We start from the raw sequence: 21,980 nt of genomic DNA on the forward strand, positions 1-21,980 counted from the left end.
TTTGGGTCATCAGGGCTGGTATTGTGGATTATCGCAAGGTGAAAGATTCATGATAGCTTCCTGTATAGCAGGCAATAACGTGCAGGATAAGGTGATTGGCATTGTACTCTAGCTGTAGATTAATGGAACGAAAGTCTCTCCTGTTAATAAAACTGAGAGGGTTGTCACAGGGGGTTTTGTACACTTGTATACTGTCAATTGCTTCTCGTACTTGTGGGAACGCCGCCAATCTGTAGTATTGGATAGCTCTCTTGTTTTGTTTTTTTTTGGTTTCACTGGGAAGGATACAAAGTGCATGGTCTGCTGAAGAGAGCATCAGTCACCTTCTTGATGCTGTGGTGAGCCACTGCCTGGCTAATGTACAAAAATGTCACCTGACGCTGTACGAATTTCTGATCACTCACCAGTTGTACATTGAGGAGTAAAACCCTTTTCTGTTCAAGTCAGCAGTGCATTGTGCCAAGGAACCCAGATGGCCATTGAGTGCCATCATTCTCATCTGCACTTTCAGAATGCCAACAGTTTGGTGAAACTGTGCTGCCCTGTCATGATGCTATTACTGGGAAAAGAGTGGGAAAAGAGTGTTGACCCTAAATGAAATATTAGTCACCTGTTTGATATAGCTGTGCATAGCTGTTGGCTGATACTGGTGATGACCCCTGCACTAGCCTGGAAGAAGCTGAAAGTATAACAATTGAGGGCCATGTCACTTCGAAAGCCACTAGCTGAGATTGGCTGTAGGTCTTCTTGAAGCAGATGGTACAGCTCTAGAAATATCTCCCTGCTCAACTGAAATCTCCAGATGCAATGCTTTTCAGTTATTGTCTGGCCTGTAGATGGGTAGCATATTGGCAGGTCTGGACAGAATACCTCTGGTGCTCTCCACACATCTCTGACAGCCCTTCTCTGCTTCTATTCATTTTCCACCATAAAATCAAATGTCAGGAGAGCAATTAAAAGCAATCCCAGATCTGTGAACTGTCTACCAGCAAAAATTGATTGATTGACAATGTTGCAGTTAGCTTAGGATCCTGAGATACCCAAAATTTGTCTCATCTCTAGCACATTCCGTATGGACAAGATTAGCACATCACTGTGCAAAGATAGCAATACTACAATCCCAATTTAAGTACTAATACTGACCAGATTTGCATGTCAAGTAAAAGCCCCAATTTTATGACTGCTACTCAATGCCTGGGAAGTGTGCAAAACTTGGAACTCTGGCAATTCTTCTTCCCTATTACTTAATTGCCACTAGTTTAATGCATTACACGCATAGTAATTTCACGTATACAACTACTGAAATTATTTTCTGAAGTAAGAAAATGAGAAAGGATTTACCCGCACAGTGGAAATATATTCATCTTCCAGCTGACTGATCCTCTCTTGAGGGAGCAGGTTGCTCCACAGTTTCTCATCTGCATCTCTAGGCCGTGTGAGACTGCCTATTAATCTGAAGAAGAAAGAAGTACAATAAAACATGAAAACGAAATCAAGGGCTGGATTTCCCTCTTCCCTTCCCCACAGGCTTAGGGTGGGACTTATACCCGCTGCTCGACCCATCATGACCCTGCCCAGTTTCCTGGTTTGGGGATCATTGCATATTCATGGTGGGCTCTTGGCAGGATTCCCACCTGCAAGTGAGAACCTGCCAGTGACCCCAAGGGAAATGTTGGCAGTGTTGAAGCATCATAAAAGGTAGGCACTATATTAAAGGGACACAAAAGCCCCAAAGACTTCATCAAATTTCCCACTGAGGGCCTTGGTTGTGACTGAGGCCTTCAGCAGGTAAAAGCTGGGAGGTGAAATTGGGGGACAGCACCGTCTATTTTAAGGTTCATTATCCTTATCTATTTTAATATTAACAATTATACTGTTAACAGCATAACTTATTATTGTGAGTTGAGCATCAGCTTCAAGAATAATGACTGATGCAAAGTACTCATTTAATATCTCTTCTATACCCTGAGGGTCCCACTGTCCTAGAGAATCATTCAATGGCCCAATATAGTCTGTAACAGTCCTGTAACGAGTAATGGTACTCATAATGTAGCTAAAAAAGCTTTTCCCATTACTACCACAATTGTCCACTATCCTCGTTTCCATTAACCTTTTAGTTGATCTTATAAAAGCTCTAGTTTCCTTCAATTGTGCACGGTACTTGTATCCATGGTCCTGGGAATTATCTACTTTTAATCTGTGAAAACATTTTTGTTTAAGTCTTATTTGTCTTTTTACATGACCAGTCAAGCACATTGGCTTATTCTTGCCACATGCCCTTATTCTGACCTCAAGGACGTACATGGCTTCTATGTGTTTTAATACGCTCTTAAAGAGTTCTTAAATTATCAGTAGCAGTCATGTCCCTACGCAGTAGAGTTGACTAATTGACCTGTTTCAAGTCTTCTGTGCAGCATGAGGACCCAACCACTTCCTGCAATCCTGGCCCTTAGATGGCACCTAGAAGAAGCATGACAATAGGTCCCTATAGAGAATGCCATATCTCCTCCTAAGAGCCCTGGCATTGGGTGTGGAGGTCTGAAAATCTGCTTATGCTCTGAGAAGCAGTCAGAAGCAAGCGCAGGTGTCTATAGGCAGAATGCGAAAAAAAACATTTTAAAAAACGTTTCCTACTTTCAGAAATCTTCAATAAAAACCTCTAGCCTCTTCTATTTGAGGAACTCCTCACTTCTGCCTTTAACAGCTGACCCTGACAGCTACTGCACTTCATTCAAACAGGTGTAACTTGCTCTGAGTGCACGTGTGAGGTAAGTCCAGGAAACTCCCATCTATAGCATCACTGGCTCTCGGGTAACCATTGGTAAACGAGGCCAGTGGTGACCAGCGGACTGATCACAGAACACTCCAGGATCACAGAGAACTCAGGGAAAGCTCTTTAATGGTGTACAAGTGCCAGAACTGGCTTCCCTATGAGTTTCCTCACTGGAAAAATTACCAACGCCATCCCAGCACTGCCAAAGCTTTGGAAGCTGCAAGGAAATTCACCTTTATAGGGTATAAATTTCATATACTTAAAGTAGTTTGGCAGCGTTATGGTTTATGGCTCTCACCCCCAAGCTATTGCCTTAGTTTGAGCTGCAGCAATCTCTTAACCTTGCTACTTGATAAAACTCATCACAAGGATAGCTGCTGCACCAGGCTATGTCTGGGCTAAATTTTAGCAGCTATTTCCTGGCAATCGGGAAAAGCTTTCTATTTCTGGGAACAGTTAGCAGCAGCAGTGGGTGAACCAATGATTTTCTAAGTTGACTCTAGGCCAAGCAAAAGTCAGTAGTTTGGCTTGGCTTTCCAAAGCAAAACTTTAGCTGAACTAATAATCAAAATTCCTCTGCTAAAGCATTTATGGATTGAGGATTAAATAAATAACAAAGGTTAGAACGTTTTTCTAAATGGAAGCCAGCTGATATTTCAGCCTGCAGTTCCAACTAAAAGAAATATGTGCAAGTTCACTCTTGCTCTGTTTGGCAGACGTCCTTTCAATCTCATAGTCTGGAGCAATAGCCTATGATACAGCCTATTCATATTTCCATAACATCTGATTTGAATGGACTGGAAACACGTGGGCCCAAAATTCTGGTGTGGGCCAAGGAGGAAGCCTAGCAGTTCTCTGGATCGGGGGCACAAAATGGGGCAGAATCCATTTCCACTGGGATTCTGCCCCATTTTGTGCCTTCTGTTCTTAGTCTTGAGCAACATGGCCTCTCCAAAAAAAGATACCCCAAATAAAATCAATGAGTTTGTTCTAATAGAGATGAGAGTCCTAGTCAGGCTAATTGAGCTCAAAACAAGTACATCCCCTTGAATAGATGGTAATTATCCCAGAATGCTGAGATTAGGGAGGAGATTTGCAAGGCACTTACAACCATTATGATGGAGTCGATGGACACTGGGGAGGTACCAGAATATTGGAGACATGCTAGTGTGGTTGGTATATTCAAAATGGGTGACAAAACAGAGACAGGCAACTACAGACCCATTAGTTTTACTTTCATTCTATGTAAAATAATAGAATCAATTATCAGGAGTAAACCTGAAGATCATCTGTATAATAGTAACCTGGTTAACAGCAGTCAGCATGGATTCAGAAGGGGAATACACTGCTTGACCAACCTCCTTGACTTCTTTGAGGATGCAATAACCCAAGTGGACTGTGGTCAGCTCTATGACAAGGTGTACCTAGACTTCTAAAAGCCTTTTGACAAAGTTCCACACAAAAGCCTATTAGTTAAACTCAAAGCTGGTACACCCTGGGAATGGATAATAAACTGGTTGAAGGGAAGGAAACAATAAGCACTCATTAGAGGAGAAATGTCAGAGTGGGGGGAAGTGCTGAGTGGGCCTCAGGGCTCTGTGTTGGGACCACTACTGGTTTTAATTTACATAAACAACCTGGATTCAGAAACTCAATGCAAAGTCGTAAAAAATGCAATTAGTACCAAACTAGGAGGGGTGGTGGAATCAGAAGAGGCAGCTCAGAAATTACAGAATGATCTGTATAAGCTATATAACGGGGCAGAACAATGGTTGATTAAATTTAATGCAGGCAATTGTAAAGTGCTACTCATGGGAAGAAAAAAATAGACAACACGCATGCTCCATGAATGGGGGTGAAATAGATAAGGATGAAGCTGAAAGAGACCTAGGAGTCTTAGTTGACATTTCCGACCAATGGCTTTTTACTCACTTTTCACTAGCCTTTCTAACTTCTTTGTGGAGGGCTAGGGATCCTCAGACAGTACTAAACACAGACAAATGATCTGTTGGCATTTACTGCTACATTACACCACTAGTTCTCACACCTTTTTTGACTGGCTGAGCAAAAACAAGAACCTTAGCCCTTTAATATTTGCCAATTCAGTATTGGTAGGTTGCCAAGAACACATTGCGAGCAGCTAATCTGTGTCACTTAATAAATAGGATAACCTTCTACACAAAAGAATTCGCGAGTAGTACACAGAAGTTTTCTGACTTTCAGGCTGGGAAATTCCTCGGAGCTGATCCCACTTCCCCGACGTCACATTGCTACAGTGCGGCAGATACCCCAGGCATAACTTTCAACTTCGGTGGAGGCTTAAAACAGGCGGTAGTCATTGGCTGCCTGTTATACATCCCACCCAATTTTCCTTTCCACTGAAGAAAAATCTGGCGAGGTGTATAATGGACAGCAGATCTGCTACCATCCACTTTACTCCCACAATTTAGTAATACCAGTGGAGCAGGAATTCTGAGGAGTTTCCTGACCTATAGGGCAAAATTCAACATTGGCAGGGGCACAAAACAGGTGGTACCAGATTGGCCGCCAGTTATACACCCCGCCCAAAAATCAGGCAGGGTGTTTAACGAGCAGCCGATCTGCTGCTGCCTGTTTGTGCCACTGGCAAAATTTGAATTTTGCCCCCTTCATCTTTAATAAACATTTACTAGGACTGCAGGATCATGGAATCAGGGTGACTTACTCTGGATAACAATTGTAAATCCAATACAGAAATGGATAAACATCTTTTCCTTTTAGTCCACTTTCTGCGATCAGAGCAATGTGAGAAGAAATTTTTTTATGATAATATTCCACATACTTTTCACATATATTATATTCTTGGGGATAACATGGCTTGATGTTGTTCTCAATGGTGTCTAAATCCTCTTTGAGTTGGCTGCGAAGCTGCACTAAACACTGAGTGAGCCACTCGGTTTTGTTGTGATCAGAAGCACTGGGTAGTTCACCTATTCTTTCATTCACAGATTGCTGTAAAGTACTCAGCCACTTAGCTTCCCATTCTCTTGGCCTATCCTCTGGAATGCTTCCAGATTTTCCTTTTTCCTCTAGGTATATCTGATCTGCTTTTTCTTCTTGGATTTTCACGCGTACTGCCATTTTCAACAAATCTGGATTTTCTTTGGAAATGCTCATTGATTCTTTCACCACTGTGAAAATTGCAGCACTAAGCAGCTCATACAATGATTCAATTTCTTTCTTTTCCTTTTTGATGTTATCTTCATCTTTCTCTGTGGTCTGATTAGTGTATCGCTCATATTCTAACTTGATGAGATGCTTGTCAGCTTTGAAGTATTTTTCTTGTTTAACATGTTCCTCAATGCCTGATGCTTTAAGAAAGAAAAAGATTGATGTTATTCCTCAGGACTAATTGGGCCTTTGCTTAGTTTTTAAATAAAAGTTGCACTTTTAATGGAATCCTAAAGATGCTATTAACTGAGCTTCTGCACGCAATTTATTTCCATAGTTAAGTGTAAAGCATGTTGGTCAGACAATAGCTTTTATTCGGCAAGTTGTATTGGAGATAAAAAAAATAAGTGCACAACAGCCTGAAGAGGAAAACCCAAATACCAAAGGCACATAATTGGTAATGAGTTTCCAGGACAGTCTAGAGGATGCCCCCCCTGGGAAATTTAGAATTTTTGTATTAAAAATGATGTATCTGGTTAATTTTAAGCACTTTTATACTTTGAAAAGCAAAGTGACATTTAGATTTTCAACAGATCAATTTAACCATTATATACCAAAAAGTTATTTCAACTGTCATTCTTCCATATCTAACCTTCTACCCCCACTGCCCCACTTCACAAAGGCACTCTACCCCCTCTGGTCTCTCTTCACAAAAACAATGTACTCCATCCAACTTCCTACCCAGCACACACTCTCATCTCCTTCAACTTTTCCAGGTCATACTGACACTCTTCTCCCTTCCCCCCCTCAATTCAACCTGGTGCTCTTCTTTTCTTCTAACCTAATTAAACTGGCACCTTTCTTGCTCTCCTCAACTTCATGCTGGCATGCTCCCACTCCACTCTTTCTCAGTTTTTTTGGCATTGTCCACCCCAAATTGCCACTCCCAGCTTTTCCCCATTTCCTCACGGAACACTGCTCCATGATTCTGCCCCCATCCCTTTCACCTTCATTACTATCTGTTCCACCTGCTCTTCATTGCTATCCACTCCACGCCTTCTCACCCTCCTTCATTGCCATCCCTTTCCCCTTTATTACCCTCCATTCATCTTCTCATTGCCATCTATTCCACCCTTCAATTGTTATCCATTACCCCTTTCGCATCGATCAGCCTTGGCTCAGTGGTAACACTCTTGCCTCTGTCAGAAGGTTCCACGGACATCAGCAAATAATCTAGGCTGACACTTCAGTATCACACTGAGGGATTGCTGCACTGTCGGAGATGAGATGTTAAACCAAGGCCCCATCTGCCCTCTCAAGCAGATGTAAAAGATCCCATGGCACTATTTGAAGAAGAGCAGCACAGGTTTTTATTAAAATTATAATTCCACAAAAGTTGATGTACATTAAGACTAAGCTTTGATGAGGTGCAATTAATGGGATCTGTGTGAGTTGATCCATGCAGTGTAGTGTCTGTAGATAATGGTATCTTAGAGGTGGGAAAGGGAACTTGTTGACATGACTGGTTAAGCAGTGAAAGGAAGCGGTGGTCAAAAAAAGTCTCCCATATCAGAATGGCATGAATACCTCCTGCAGCTGACAATCCTCTTCAGGCTGCAGCTTCTCCTATGGTTCATCCCCCTTGTTGCCCTTGGGTGCCTTTCTCCTCTGGGCCTCCATAAGGAGGCCTCTTTGTAAGGCAAAGGTTGTGCAACGTGCAGCACATCACCACAATCCTTGAAACCCTAGCTGGACTTTATTGTACCCTCAGATTGATCCAGGCACCAGAAGTGTGCTGTCAGAATTCCAATAGAATACTCTAGGATAACTCTAGTGGACCTCATTATGGTAGTGCTGGAGTTCTGGAAAGTGTGCAGGTGCCATCAAGCATGGCTGCAGAGTAGCTTTGATCTCTTAGGAGACACCTGCCTTTCTGGATCAAAGAGTGTGGATGCAATGGGTTGATTTAAACTGCATCATGGCAGTTGCCAGGAAAGTAGGCATTCACTTGCATGATGCAATGCTGCTGGTCACAAGTGAGTTGGTCAATGAGAGACTGGAATTCTTTCCTAGTGACATAAGTGATTAAGAAATTGCAAATGGCCATGTGGGTGCAATCTATGACTCCTTGGCACTTGGGGAATCTTTCCACTCTGTAAAATTGCAATGCCCTAGCATGATGCCACCGATTGTCCATGGGAAAGTGGAATTAAATGGTTTGCTCTAGCAAACAATGATTCTGTGTCTTTTTTTATGCATCTGTGCACAGCTGATTAGCTAATGTTACTTATGTCCCTGGTGGCAGCCTGGAATGACCCTGTAACATAAAAGTTCAGAGTAGTTTTAACTTTCACAGTTCCTGGCAATGTAGTGCCTATGATGGAGGTAATTTGTAGGTTGGTTAGAAGTATATGGCATAATTCATTGATGGTTTTCTTTGTGAAGCACAGCTTCCATAACCATTGCTCCTGAGTCAGCTGTCGATAAAAGCACCTGGCGGGCGGGTGCCGTACAACTCCTATGGTGCTTGGCCAGTCTGCTCATCCCCTGTTGTTCCTCTTCTTTTTTCTCCAAAAAACAAACATACAGGGGTATTCTCACAGAAATGTGTGTTGGAAGGGTGGGGGGGGGGGTGAAGGGAGGGAAAATGATAGCAGAATACACATAAGTGATGTCGTTGTCAGCAGCAAAAAAGGAATGACCAAAAAGAGCTGAGAAACAAAGTTTTTATGAATCATTTCATAAAAGCTGCTGGATATTTTAAATTGACCTCAGCATTTACCGCTGTGCAAATCTGGATGCCCGGATTATACAGGGGTGATGTACACTGAGTGGTAATGAGCCAGTAATGACAGAAAATGGGAGGTATCGCATTATCACATCACTATCATCTTATTTGAATATGGCCACCCATTTTAGGGTAGTTACTTCTGATGGCAGCTGGAACTGGGCAATATTAGAGGACAATCCGAGTTTAATTATCCTTTACCTAGCCCCAATTTGTTTTACTTTTGTGTGTACATTCGAAATCCAGTCATAAAATAACAATTTTCTTCTGTAATGCATGGGTGTCCACTGTGCACATTAAAATGAGGTGACCTCCCCCTGACCCCACATACTTTGGCAAGGTCAGTGCCAAAGTCATGGTCCAGTGCATCCTGGCACTTCTGCTACGATGTCAGGCCTATGTATTTTTGACCCCTCTTCCTCACACTTATGAATTATATCAAGCTTCCGCACAACGCAACTACTGTAATACCATCACTGGTGGGATAAGACCTACCTGAGAGCTGTTCTGTAGAATGGCAGAGTCTGAAAATTTCTGAAAGTGGCTCATTGAGGTCAGTTTCATCAAATACATCCTCGGCGACTGTACAACTACAGATAAATGGCCAATTGATTTTCTGCTTCCTAGATTTCTTTTGGGCATTTGGTTTGTTGTTCATTCTTGAAGAATCAGCATTTCACGGTGTTGAGAAATGATTATTTATTGTGCCTTGCTATACCACTCCCTGCAACAAGTGCAAATGTAACACAGTGTTGAGTTAAAATTGTAGCTATCTTCACAATACATAAAAAACATAAATATGTACACATCTTTAAATGGAAAGAATGTAAATGCAGACAAAATAATATGATGGCACTAGACAACCTGCTATTGTGCTTGGTCAACTGATTAGTCTTATACACAGTAGGGGAAATATTCCAATCCTATCACTAAAGGCAGGACCTGAGCACAAGAACGTTAATGCCGTCATGACTCTAAATGAACCTCACAGGATTTCTTGAGATCAGTTCTACTCAAGGTGAGTTCTTGGCCCATCCTGGATTTGGTGCTCAGGGAGGGGGGCCGGCAGGCAGGGTGAGCAATTGTTTGGAAGAAAGCAGCCAAAAATTTAAAGAGATTTGGGTAAATTTTAACTTCCAGCCCGGAAAGGAGTAGGGGTTACGAAACCTGGAAGGTAAGTGGGCGACATCGCGACCTTAACGAGGCCAATCAATTGCACGTCTGGGTTTCACGCCTGGCAGCCAGCCTGATTGACAGGTTGGCTGGCGGTCAGGCAGGAAGACCTGCTGCAACAGGCCGCAGCCAAGGATAAGGGAGGGAAGGATCGTGGGCTAGGGAGAAGATGGTGGCGGGGGGGGGGGGGGCAGGGAAAAGATCGGGGTGGGGTACTGAGGAAGAGATCGGGGGGCTGAGGAAGAGATCAGGGGGCTGAGGAAGATCGGGGGGGCTGAGGCAGAGATCGGGGGGTTGCGAAGATGATCAGGGGGCTGAGGAAGAGATCGGGAGGCTGAGGAAGAGATCGGGGGGCTGAGGAAGATCGGGGGGGCTGAGGCAGAGATCGGGGGTTTGCGAAGATGATCGGGGGGCTGAGGAAGAGATCAGGGGGCTGAGGAAGAGATCGGGGGGCTGAGGAAGAGATCGGGGGGCTGAGGAAGAGATCGGGGGGCTGAGGAAGAGATCGGGGGGCTGAGGAAGAGATCGGGGATGGCTAGAGGTTGGGTGAAGAGTTGGAGGTAGGTGGGGGTCCACCATGTTGGGGGGTTTCACTAGGGGGTGATCCACCATCGGGGGGGAGGAACATCATCGGGGGGGGGGGGGGGTGGGGGTTGGCCGATTGTGGGGGTCCTGTCAGCCAGGTGAGCTTGTTGGGCCTGGATGAAGCACTCCTGCTCCTCCGGGCCCAAAGGCAGTGCAATAAAGGCACTCACCTCATGGATCTGGCCCTTCCCACCTGCTTTCACCTGACCTGAATGGGAAGCAACGGGAAACCCGAACAGGTAATGTTAAATTCATTTAAGTTTTCCAATACACAAAATATTAAGTACCTTAAGCATCTCAATGAGATACAGTGCCCGTTTAAGTATCGGCCCGCCGGCTTTAAGTGGGGGCGGGATTTCCTGGTGTCTGCTCTCCACATGCAGACAAACCTGCCTGGGTTAAACCCAAACGTAGGCATGTTGGAGCCGGGATGCCGTCCCGCTCTGAAAACAGAGCATTTTTACTCCCCACCCACCTCCAACCCACCCCTTCTTGGGGGTTAAAATTTATCCCATTAAGTCACTGAAAGGTAAGTGATTACATGGCAGAAAAGATTGCTTTAGTCTTTCCAAAGGCTGTAGACATTTTAAGTCTATTTTTCAGCCTTTCCAAAGGCTGTGCGGGACAAAACACATGGCTGTTAAAATCCAAGGAACGCATAATAAATATGGAGGGAGGAAACTGAGTTTGTGGCCAAGTAATGAAGCCATGGAGCACCTGAACTCTATTTTATGACTGGTAAATTGGTGGTGTTGCAGTATGAGATGGGTGCAAGAATAGTTACCCTTACAGTGCTTCAGAACGTCCTCCTTGAAAAACAACAGTGAAGCATGCCTGGAGGAGGTGATGGCCAGGTTCAACGCTGTGTACAATACCTACATGACCTAGGGACAGATGCAGGAGAAAATACTTCACCTGCAGCTGTCTACTGTAACCCCTGCAAGTTCTTTCATTGCTTAACATGTAGTGGAATGGGATTAAACAGCTCCAGTTGAAGAACTAGCACTGGCTCAGAAACAATGAGATGATCATATCATTCTATGCTATAAATTCTGGCCCAGAAATTCAGTGGAGGTCGCCCTGATGTCCTGCCTTTTTGCCAGTGGCAGATCAACAGGACTACTACCGAATCAGTGTAAAGGGCTGTTTACACCATTTCTCTGAGGGCTCTGCTGATCTCCCACCAAAATTACGGTAGGAGAGTGGGAAAAGCCCAGGGAATTTTTAAGCCAATGATTTTATGATTAAGTAAGCTGTAAATGTAAGACTACCCAACAGTAATTTACCAGGTAGATTGCCCAGGTATGTATGACACAAAGTGTTGCCTTTTAACCTTTTCTGTCTGCTCATACCAAACTCTCACACAACTTTGCAGTTCTCTCATTGCTTAATGTGCATGCTCATTCTCTAGCAGAGCACATGTTCACAGGGCAACTTACAAATCACCCCCTTGGCACATTTAGGAGTGGACTGGCTCCCCCAAAGGAACATGGAATTCTCACAGAAAAAGGGACGGGGGTGGGGAGGGCTGTTCATACAGATCTATGGAACCATACACGGGGCACTCGGGAAAACTCCCAATTTTCCATATGGCCAGTCTGCACCTGGGCATACTTATATCTTCAAAGGAGTTCATACATAAAATCATTGAAATGCACCCTACCTTCATGATGAATAGACATTGAACTCCAAAATGTACTCCCTACAGTTATATTTGCTGCTTATTAAAAAAAAGGCATGTAACTTTCAAAAATGTTGGGGGTGATTTTAAACCCCAAGAACGGGTGGGTTGGGGGCGGGTGGGAGTTGAAAATAGTTGTTTTTTGGGTCGCGACTGCAACCTGGCTTTATTTCCAGGTTTAACATCGGCGCATAAAAGTACAGGCCTCCCACTGGGAATGCAAAGTCCAAAAGTTTTGTGGTTGTGATCCAAAAAAACAACATTTTTCAACTCCCACCCGCCCCCAACCCACCAGTTCTTGGGGTTTAAAATCACTCCCAATATTTTTTAAAAAGTAACTGGGGAAAAATTGGATTAGGGTCCGTTCTGGGCAATGATGCGCTACCACCCCGTGCCCGCTGATCCCTAGGCAGGCAGCACGTGAACTTTGTGCTGCCTGCTACTTACCATGAAATCTCCGTGCAGCCAGTGCAGCCCTCGCTGCTGAGAGGCTGCACGGAGAATGAAGAAGTTGGAAATGGGGTGTACACAGCTTACCTGCAGGAGGGAAAATGGCCATGCGAGTAGCTGCAATGGCATGAGAGAGTTCTCCACGCTTCTCCAATGATGCTCTCGAGGCCCTGGTGGAAGGCGTGGACCAAAGGAGGGCCAGCATGTACCCGTAGGGTGGCCGGAGACCCTCCAGACTACAGCTGCGCAGGCATTGGCAGGCTGTGGCGCAGGAATTGAACGCCAGAAGCATTGCATCACGCACGTGGGTGCAGTGCCGGAAGAAGTTCAATGATTTGATACGAGTGGTCAAGGTGAATGAATACAAGTGTCAAGTAGCACATCCTACCAACTGCACCACTGCTCCACACATGACACCTCCCGTCATCCACCCACCCACCATCAAACACTGCCCATCCATACGCAATGCTGCACTCGGCATGCTGCATCTCGCCCGCACATAGTACCACACTTGCAGGCCACACAAGCACCACTCACAAGTTACACAAACTGGCAGCTATTCGACCACGACAGGCACATCATCCACACACCTTGCAGGACATTCACTGACACACTGTCCTCTGTCTTCCAGGAGAAGGTGGCATATAACACCCGCCAGCAGGAGGGACCTGAGGCTGGACGGGCATGTTTGCACATCCTCACCCCCTTAGGGGAGACAGTGCCCCTGATCATTGGGCGGGCCGTCGCTGCAGCCGCCACAACGTGCCATGCTGGAGGTCCCGGTGAAGGGGGTCTCTGCATTTCTAATGATCCTTCTCCTTTTTCACATCTCCCTCCTCCCATAATCTTTTCTGACTCACATGCTGCACATGCTGTCAGCACACACCCCCTACTTGCTCCTCTCCCCACTCCACAACTCAACCTGTTTCCCTTTGTCATTGCAGATACCCAAGAACATGTGATGGCACCCTCCGAGGAGGAGGAGGAGGAGGACACTGAAGGCACACCATCACTCGATCTGACACTTGCTTCCACCAGCTCAGAGACTGACATTGCGCGTCCTTTGGAGGCTAGTTAAGAGGAGGGATCTGCACGTGGTGAGACACCGAGCACAAGTGTGCAGGAGCCGGGGCAGGGGGGAACGGATACCACAGGTGCCAGCTCGTCGGAGGGTGAGGTCATTCACTAGTTCTGCTACAGAGGAGTCAGATGTGGACTTCGATGGGCCAGGCTACAGAAGACAGTTGATGGGCGTGCACCACCAAATGCTTGGGACACTGGAAAGTCTGCCAGAAAGCCTGCGCACAATGAGAAGGGGCATGGAGGAATCCAGCTCTAACTTGGCGCAGGGCTTTGCACAGAGCTTGGAGCCCATCCTTTCCAACATGGAATGGGTGGTCACCTCCATCAGCACACCCGTGGAACCCACCATGATGCAGCATCCGATGGCTGATGTCACAGCTTCCATTGCAGCACAAATATCTGCCATCCAAGGTCTGACTGCTGCATTTGCAGCTCAGACTGCTGCCTTGGAAGCTCAGACTGCTGCTATCATGGCTCTGGGGACCACTGAGGAACGGGGCTTCCAGGGCGTCGTAGCAATCCAGCAATCCGTTTTCCAGCCGATCACCAGGATTGCTGAGGCACCGCTCCGGGAGAGTGGCAGTGGCGCCATGGCAGTCGGACCTGCTGTCCTCTCTCAGGATGCCAGCCTTCCTGCTCCCACCCCTGCCACTCTGCCAGTGCCCTTGTTGTTGCCTCTCGGCCAGCCTGGCCAGACTGCTGCAGCCCATGCTGAGATGATGCAGTCCGAAGCCGGGCCCTCCAGGCCCAGAGCTGCTCAAGGTCGTCCTCCAAGGCCATCTGCACATTCCTCCATTGAAGGCCAGCAGCCTTCCAACACCCATGCTCCAGCCACTGGGGAAGCACCTTGTAACAGCACTAGGATAGGTAAAGGCATACGAATGACAGGCACTAAGGGAATGCACAAGGGTGAATAGTTCTGCTCTGTTTGCATAATTTCATTTATTCATCGATAAATGAGAGTTTGATTTTGCATTTGGTGGTGGTTTTCATTTATGCAATGAGCTGAGAGGGACACCAATGTGTAATCAGATGGAGGGCGATTTGATTGTCTTGTGGGAGCGGAAAGGTGGGGAGTGTAGGACTGTTGGTGAGTTGGGGGATTTAGTTCAAATTATTGATAGCGGGCATGGATCAGGCGAGCACGCAGAGCCCTTGCAGACAAGGCGTGTGGTTCCTGCTGCACCCTTGCGTCTTCCTCCATTTCCTCTTCTGGCTCCACCCCCTCCTCCTCCTCAGCCTCTTCCTCCTCCTGCACCTCCGCCTCTTCCTCCTCAGCCTCCTCCTCCTCCACCTCTGGCTCAGGGTCTTCTGCAATCATTGGTGGCAAAGGCTGGTCCCTCATGATGGCGAGGTTGTGCAGCATGCAGCAGATCACCACAAATCTGCCCACCCACTCAGGGGAGTACTGCAGGGCTCCTCCAGACCGGTCCAGGCAGCGGAAACGTTGTTTGAGGAGGCCTATGGTCTGCTCCATGATGTTGCGTGTGGCAGCATGGCTCTCATTATAGGCCTGCTGTGCACGTGTGCGTGGATTCCTGACCGGTGTCATGAGCCATAACGTGAGGGGATAGTCCTTGTCGACCAGTAGCCAGCCTTTGACTTGCCGAGTCGGATGAAAGATAGCTGGCACGTTGGACTGCAGCATGACGAAGGTGTCGTGACTACTCCCAGGGTAGGGGGCATCGACCTCCAAGATGCGATGTGTGTGGTCGCACACCAGTTGCATGTTGAGGGAGTGGAAGCCCTTTCGGTTGACGAAGACAGCCGAGTTGATGTGCGGGCCACGCAGGGCAATATGTGCGCAGTCCATGGCACCCTGCACCATGGGGAAGCCAGCAATGCGGGCGAACCCCCATGCTCGCTCGTTCTGCTTATCTCTGTCAATAGGGAAGGTGATGAACCTGTTCCTCATCTTGCACAGTGCGTCTGTGACCTCTCTTATGCAGCAGCGCACTGCACACTGCGAGATGTTCACATGTCACCAGCAGAGTCCTGAAATGATCCTGAGCCATAGAAATTCAGCGCCACGGTGACCTTCACGGCCACAGGCAATGCTGTCCTGGTCTTGCTCTGAGGCTGCAGTTGTGGCCGCACCAGTTGACAGATCTCGGTGACGGTTTCCTTGGTGAACCTCAGGCGTCGGATGCAATCCTCCTCGGTCATAGTGAGATAAGAGAATTGATCCCGGAAGGCTCTCATTGGGTAGGGCCTCCTGCTCAGTGCCCTGCACCTCCTCGTCCTCCGTCTCCTCACAGCTTGACCTGCTGGGCGTGGCCTCTCTGCGGGCTCCCAGTCGTGCTCAATGCCCAACGGGAGCCCTAGCAGGTTGGCAGGAATGTTGTTCAACCAAGGTTGTAACTTTCCGACCCGTAAGGCAGTACCTGCCAAACCACTCTCAAATGTAGTCCAGCAACTCTCAGTAACAATAGGGAGCTTCAAAAAACACTTCCTACTCCTCCAGCAGCCAGAAGCAATAATCCAGCAACTAACCTGCAACACTTGCATGGCCTCTTTAAATCGTGCTAGTGGCGGGTCCTTCAGGCACTGAAAGACACGTTTAGATGGTCGGGGATAAGACTGTGAGTTGAATTGAGCGTTAAGATCGAAAATGGTGTCTATCACTTTAAATCAGCGTTGTACACTGATTGCACGCATTTTGTCCCTACTTTACATGCTTCCAGTGTTCGGTATTTGCTCATGCGCTAACTCCTGTACCAAGAAGGCGTCTGGCGCAAGTCACGCAGGAAACATGCATGCGCATCCAAGACGCCATCTTGGATGTCGGAGAGGCCGTGTAGCGCCGAAACAACGGGCGCTACACGGCCCAATTTAGCGCCCAACGTGTCTTTCTTTTAATAAGCAGCAAAGATAACTGTAGGGAATACATTTTGGAGTTCAATCTCTTTCGTTACGCTGTATTTTGGTGCCTTGTTTGGTTGACTGGGGGACTTTGGTCGTTTACTTTGTAGTTCCGAATAGCACAGTTTTGGGTGACCTGGTCAGACGCCGGACTGGTCACTACCAGTTTATGAGACTCTACAATTTTAAAAGTTAATTTTTAGCTGTTTGGCAATCATTAAAACTTAGTTTAGACCTGTATTTTTAGACCCTGATTTTGAAAACATTAAGAATAAATCATTTCTGACACAATGGGTTGGGGGCGGGTGGGTGCTGAAAAAAGGTTTTTTTTGGGTGGCAACCACAACATTTTCGGACTTTGCAGTCCCAGTGGGAAGCCTGTAGTTTTATGCGGCCACGTTAAACCCGAATTAAAGCCGGGTTGCGCGACCCAAAAAACATCAATTTTCAACTCCCACCCGCCCCCAACCCACCCGTTCTTGGGGTTTAAAATCACCCCCGTTGTCCCTATGTTTCGAGATTGCTCTAAAAATCTCGAAGAGATTCCAATAAACCAGGCAACAGTAGGATGAAACATCTAGGGTTAAAAGCCACCTTTTGAATGTAATAGGGAAAATAAGGCTGCAATTGACGTTGCAGATTTCTGGCGAAAATATCATTTAAAATAAAAATTCAAGCGTTCCAGTATGAAAATTCGTAAAGCATAAAAACTCAAAGTGCTTCCTCGGGATCCAGTAACCCAACATGAATAAAACGGTTTGATCCTATAAAGGTTACAGTGCTGCACTTACCACCTGCTCTCTCTCTCTCCCCCCCGCTCCAGTTCTGCAGTATAAATGGCTCATCACGTATTAGGAGTCGGATTATATATTACAAAGGTTGGGAAATTCCCACATGGGGCAAATATCGATTGAAAAGAGTAGAATTAAAGAACGGTAATCATTTATTTCTCGTTGCAGATGGCGCATCTTAACAGTGTCCCCATGGAGAAAAGGATAAAACTATTCAATACGTTGAGTGATTTTGAAAACCAAAACCTGCCATTGTTGTCAGTTTATTAAAAAGCGCAGTAATATTTTAGTTTCTTCTTTACCTGCTTGAGGAAGTAATGTCATCGGTCTACATCCGAGCCGCGTTTCAGGCTGGATGGAACATTCATCGGATGTAATCCGGCCACTGATAGTATATATTTTTTAAAAATACAAGTCTTGCTTCTGAGTGATTGTATTTTGAGAACAGGAGAATTTATTTAAAAAGAGGAGCTCTGATGCCTTTTGAGATATGTGTTTCTTTCCTTCGAAATATAGGGAGAAATATTGTGAGTCCCCAGAGATACCAAACCAGCTTGACTGCATAACCCTAAAGGAAAGTAGTTTTTGAATGATTTTGTATGGTTGCGTGCATTTTAATCATTTGCTAAATCATTTTGCATACATTTCAAAGCCCTAACATCTCCTAGAACTCAGAATCAGCTTTTGCTATTAAAGTTGTCTTTAACGAATTAAGTCCATGGTCATTAAAGTCCAAAGAGTAATAAACTTTGCTAGTTGTATTCTTAAAATAGCACATCGATTTAAACTGTGGTATTTTAGGGACAACTTCTCTCGTCTACTTCATGCTGAGACCCAATGTAGTAATCATGTAAATCTGGCCTTGGTGTTTTGTAGCACTCGCCTATTTACACTGTGTCGAGGTTCCATGAATCAAGAGGCAGATTAAAAATGGTCACCCGTGCTGTCAGTTTGCCTGTTCACCCATTGTTGGATCAGTCCTCCTACATATGATGGTTCTTTTCCTCACCTATCTAAAGCGCACAGAAACGAAATCTGCACACTCATTCCATGCAAGAAATGTGCTGCCTTGCCATATTGGAAAGGGCTGCTCAGCAGGCATCCAAAGTGCGCATCTCGTTAGTTATCTCGTCCTCCACTGCTTTTGCTGGGAGTCAGTTCCACATATCCATTTTATGCAAACCGTGAATTAGTCCTTTCAAGACAGAAATTAAGAAAGGCAATCTTTTACAAAAAATGCAAGGTTTGAAAAAGCATATTCTCATAATTTCGACTTTGTAAATGTCAAGATTTTTTAAGATTCCTTAATCCTTAAACATGCATGCCAACGTAGAAAAATAGCAAAAGGTTCAAAAAAGCAAACAGTTTATATATAGGCCTTATGACCAGTTAAGGCAAAGAGTTAGATTGGAAGTTGAGTGGGACGTCGGCTTGGTATAACCGAAGTTGCAGGTATATCCAACATTTGTTCACGTTTATTGCAGGATAAAAAACTTGGCTTAGAAATTGGATCGCGTCTAATGAGGCCGGTGGCAGGACCACGGGGAAAAATGGTCCCCCGGTCTCATTGGGATGGTACCGGCCAAGATTTGCCGGCTCAGACGCCCACCGAGAGCAGCAGGAGAATCCGGAGGGAGCAGGCAATCGGGAAGGGGCGAGCGGCTGCCCGTGGGCTTCTTTATTGGGCCTGTCATCTTTATAGAATTTCCGAGGTTGGGTATGGAAAAATGACATTTTCTTGCTTAGCCTTGGCTCACGGCACTGTCTCCATTGCAATTAATTCAGTTATGACCCTTTCCTGTTTATATTTCTGCATGGCTGTGATCGATTAAAATAATATTTTGATTTGAAAGTTGTTTGATCCATCAATTCATTATTTTATTGCTCCAGATCACAAAGCCCTGCATTGTATGCAATAGTGTTGTCGCTACTGTATAAAGGTCAGGGCAGCAGCATCTATGTAATGTTAATTAAACTACCACTAACAACTGTGGTGGATGATCATTATTAGAGGTAATGGAATACTTGCCAATATGGTATGAAATTGACTGATAATTTGAGTAACAGTCATGAGTTAAAATTAGCCTCTAAAATGCTAGTGTTTCATTTTATGCAGAACACATACTTAATACAATTTGTAAACTCGTTTGATTTAATGTTACCAGTAGAGAGACTTGGAAAAATAGCTGTAGTGCCCAGACCACCCTGGTTGTAAGCATGTTGATGGTCTTAACCAAAAAAACACAATTTTCCAAGAGAATTAGAGCTATCTGTTTATTGAAAAGATCAAAGTAGTCAAACACTCCCACCTTGGAATTCAGTGATAATGTTGAGTCTGGTAGAAAGTCATTTTGCAGCTGTTACATGATATGTACCTGGAAAGCTACAATATATAATGTATAGATACGTATATATATATATATATATATCACATAGTAGGTTTATCATCAAGATTGCGGCCCATGGCATAAAGGGGGCGGTAGCAACATGGATACAGAATTGGCTAAGGGACAGGAAGCAGTACTGGTGAACAGTTGTTTTTCAGACTGGAGGGAGGTGTACAGTGGTGTTTCCCAGGGGTCAGTGCTGGGACCACTGCTTCTTTTGATATATATTAATGACTTGGACTTGGGAGTACAGGGCACAATTTCAAAATTTGCAGATGACACAAAACTTGGAAGGTTGGTAAACAGTGAGGAGGATAGTGATAGACTTCAAGAGGATATAGACAGGCTGGTGGCATGGACGGATACTAATGTAACACCCTTATTTAAAAAGGGTAGTAGGCAGAAGGCTGGAAATTATAGACCAGTTAGCCTAACATCTGTGGTGGGTAAAATTTTGGAGTCTATTATTAAGGAGACAGTAGCAGAACATTTGGATAAACATAATTTAATAGGACAAAGTCAGCATGGCTTTACGAAGGGGAAGTCATGTCTGACAAATTTGCTTGAGTTCTTTGAGGACATAACGTACAGGGTGGATAAAGGGGAACCAGTGGACGTAGTGTATTTAGACTTCCAGAAGGCATTCGACAAGGTGCCACATAAAAGATTATTGCTCAAGATAAAGAATCACTGGATTGGGGGTAATATTCTGGCATGGGTGGAGGATTGGTTATCTAACAGGCAGCAGAGAGTTGGGATAAATGGTTCATTCTCGGACTGGCAACCAGTAGCCAGTGGTGTTCCGCAGGGGTCGGTGCTGGGTCCCCAACTCTTCACAATCTATATTAACGATTTGGAGGAGGGGACCGAGTGTAACATATCAAAGTTTGCAGATGATACAAAGATGGGAGGGAAAGTGGAGAGTGAGGAGGACATAAAAAACCTACAGGGGGATATAGACAGGCTGGGTGAGTGGGCGGAGATTTGGCAGATGCAATATAATATTGGAAAATGTGAGGTTATGCACTTTGGCAGGAAAAATCAGAGAGCAAGTTATTATCTTAATGGCGAGAAACTGGAAAGTACTGCAGTACAAAGGGATCTGGGAGTCCTAGTGCAAGAAAATCAAAAAGTTAGTATGCAGGTGCAGCAGGTGATCAAGAAGGCAAACGGAATGTTGGCTTTTATTGCTAGGGGGATAGAATATAAAAACAGGGAGGTATTGCTGCAGTTATATAAGGTATTGGTGAGACCGCACCTGGAATACTGCATACAGTTTTGGTGTCCATACTTAAGAAAAGACATACTTGCTCTCGAGGCAGTACAAAGAAGGTTCACTCGGTTAATCCCGGGGATGAGGGGGCGGACATATGAGGAGAGGTTGAGCAGATTGGGACTCTACTCATTGGAGTTCAGAAGAATGAGAGGCGATCTTATCGAAACATATAAGATTGTGAAGGGGCTTGATCAGGTGGATGCGGTAAGGATGTTCCCAAGGATGGGTGAAACTAGAACTAGGGGGCATAATCTTAGAATAAGGGGCTGCTCTTTCAAAACTGAGATGAGGAGAAACTTCTTCACTCAGAGGGTAGTAGGTCTGTAGAATTTGCTGCCCCAGGAAGCTGTGGAAGCTACATCATTAAATAAATTTAAAACAGAAATAGACAGTTTCCTAGAAGTAAAGGGAATTAGGGGTTACGGGGAGCGGGCAGGAAATTGGACATGAATTTAGATTTGAGGTTAGGATCAGATCAGCCATGATCTTATTGAATGGCGGAGCAGGCTCGAGGGGCCGATTGGCCTACTCCTGCTCCTATTTCTTATGTTCTTATACCTTGCAGATGAAATTTAACGCAGAAAAATATGAAGTGATACATTTCGGTAGGAAGAACGAGGAGAGACAATATAAACTAGAGGCCACAATTCTTAAAAGGGGTACAGGAACAGAGAGATCTGGGGATTTATGTGCACCAATTGTTGACGATGGCAGAGCAGGTTGAGAAAGCAGTTAAAAAAGCAGATGGGATCCTGGGCTTTATAAATAGAGGCATAGAGTACAAAAGTATGGAAGTCATGATGAACCTTTATAAAACACTGGTTCGGCCACAACTGGAATATTGTGTCCAGTTCTGGGCACCGCACTTTAGGAAAGATGTGAAGGCCTTGGAGAGGGTGCAGAAACGATTTACTAGAATGATTCCAGGGATGAGGGACTTTAGTTATGTAGATGGACTGGAGAAGCTGAGGTTGTTCTCCT

At 45.2% G+C, this 21,980-nt stretch overlaps 1 protein-coding gene and 1 long non-coding RNA gene across 2 annotated transcripts in view; one reads left to right on the forward strand and one right to left on the reverse strand.

The window, feature by feature from the left end:
• Positions 1-9,427, reverse strand: part of LOC137326151 (tumor necrosis factor alpha-induced protein 2-like) — a 29,445-nt gene extending 20,018 nt beyond the window's left edge. The window contains exons 1-3 of the mRNA XM_067991022.1: positions 9,207-9,427; positions 5,478-6,123; positions 1,342-1,453 (exon numbers count right to left, since the gene is read on the reverse strand). Of these exons, the coding sequence (XP_067847123.1) occupies positions 1,342-1,453; positions 5,478-6,123; positions 9,207-9,369 (921 nt within the window). The 5' untranslated portion in view covers positions 9,370-9,427. The remainder of the gene's footprint in view (positions 1-1,341; positions 1,454-5,477; positions 6,124-9,206) is intronic.
• LOC137326152 (uncharacterized) overlaps positions 1-21,980 on the forward strand; it is a 73,401-nt gene that overhangs the window by 44,393 nt on the left and 7,028 nt on the right. The gene's annotated exons all lie outside the window — the stretch shown is intronic.

This window comes from Heptranchias perlo, chromosome 10 (genome assembly GCF_035084215.1).
Source record: "Heptranchias perlo isolate sHepPer1 chromosome 10, sHepPer1.hap1, whole genome shotgun sequence".
NCBI classification, from domain to species: Eukaryota; Metazoa; Chordata; class Chondrichthyes; order Hexanchiformes; family Hexanchidae; genus Heptranchias; species Heptranchias perlo.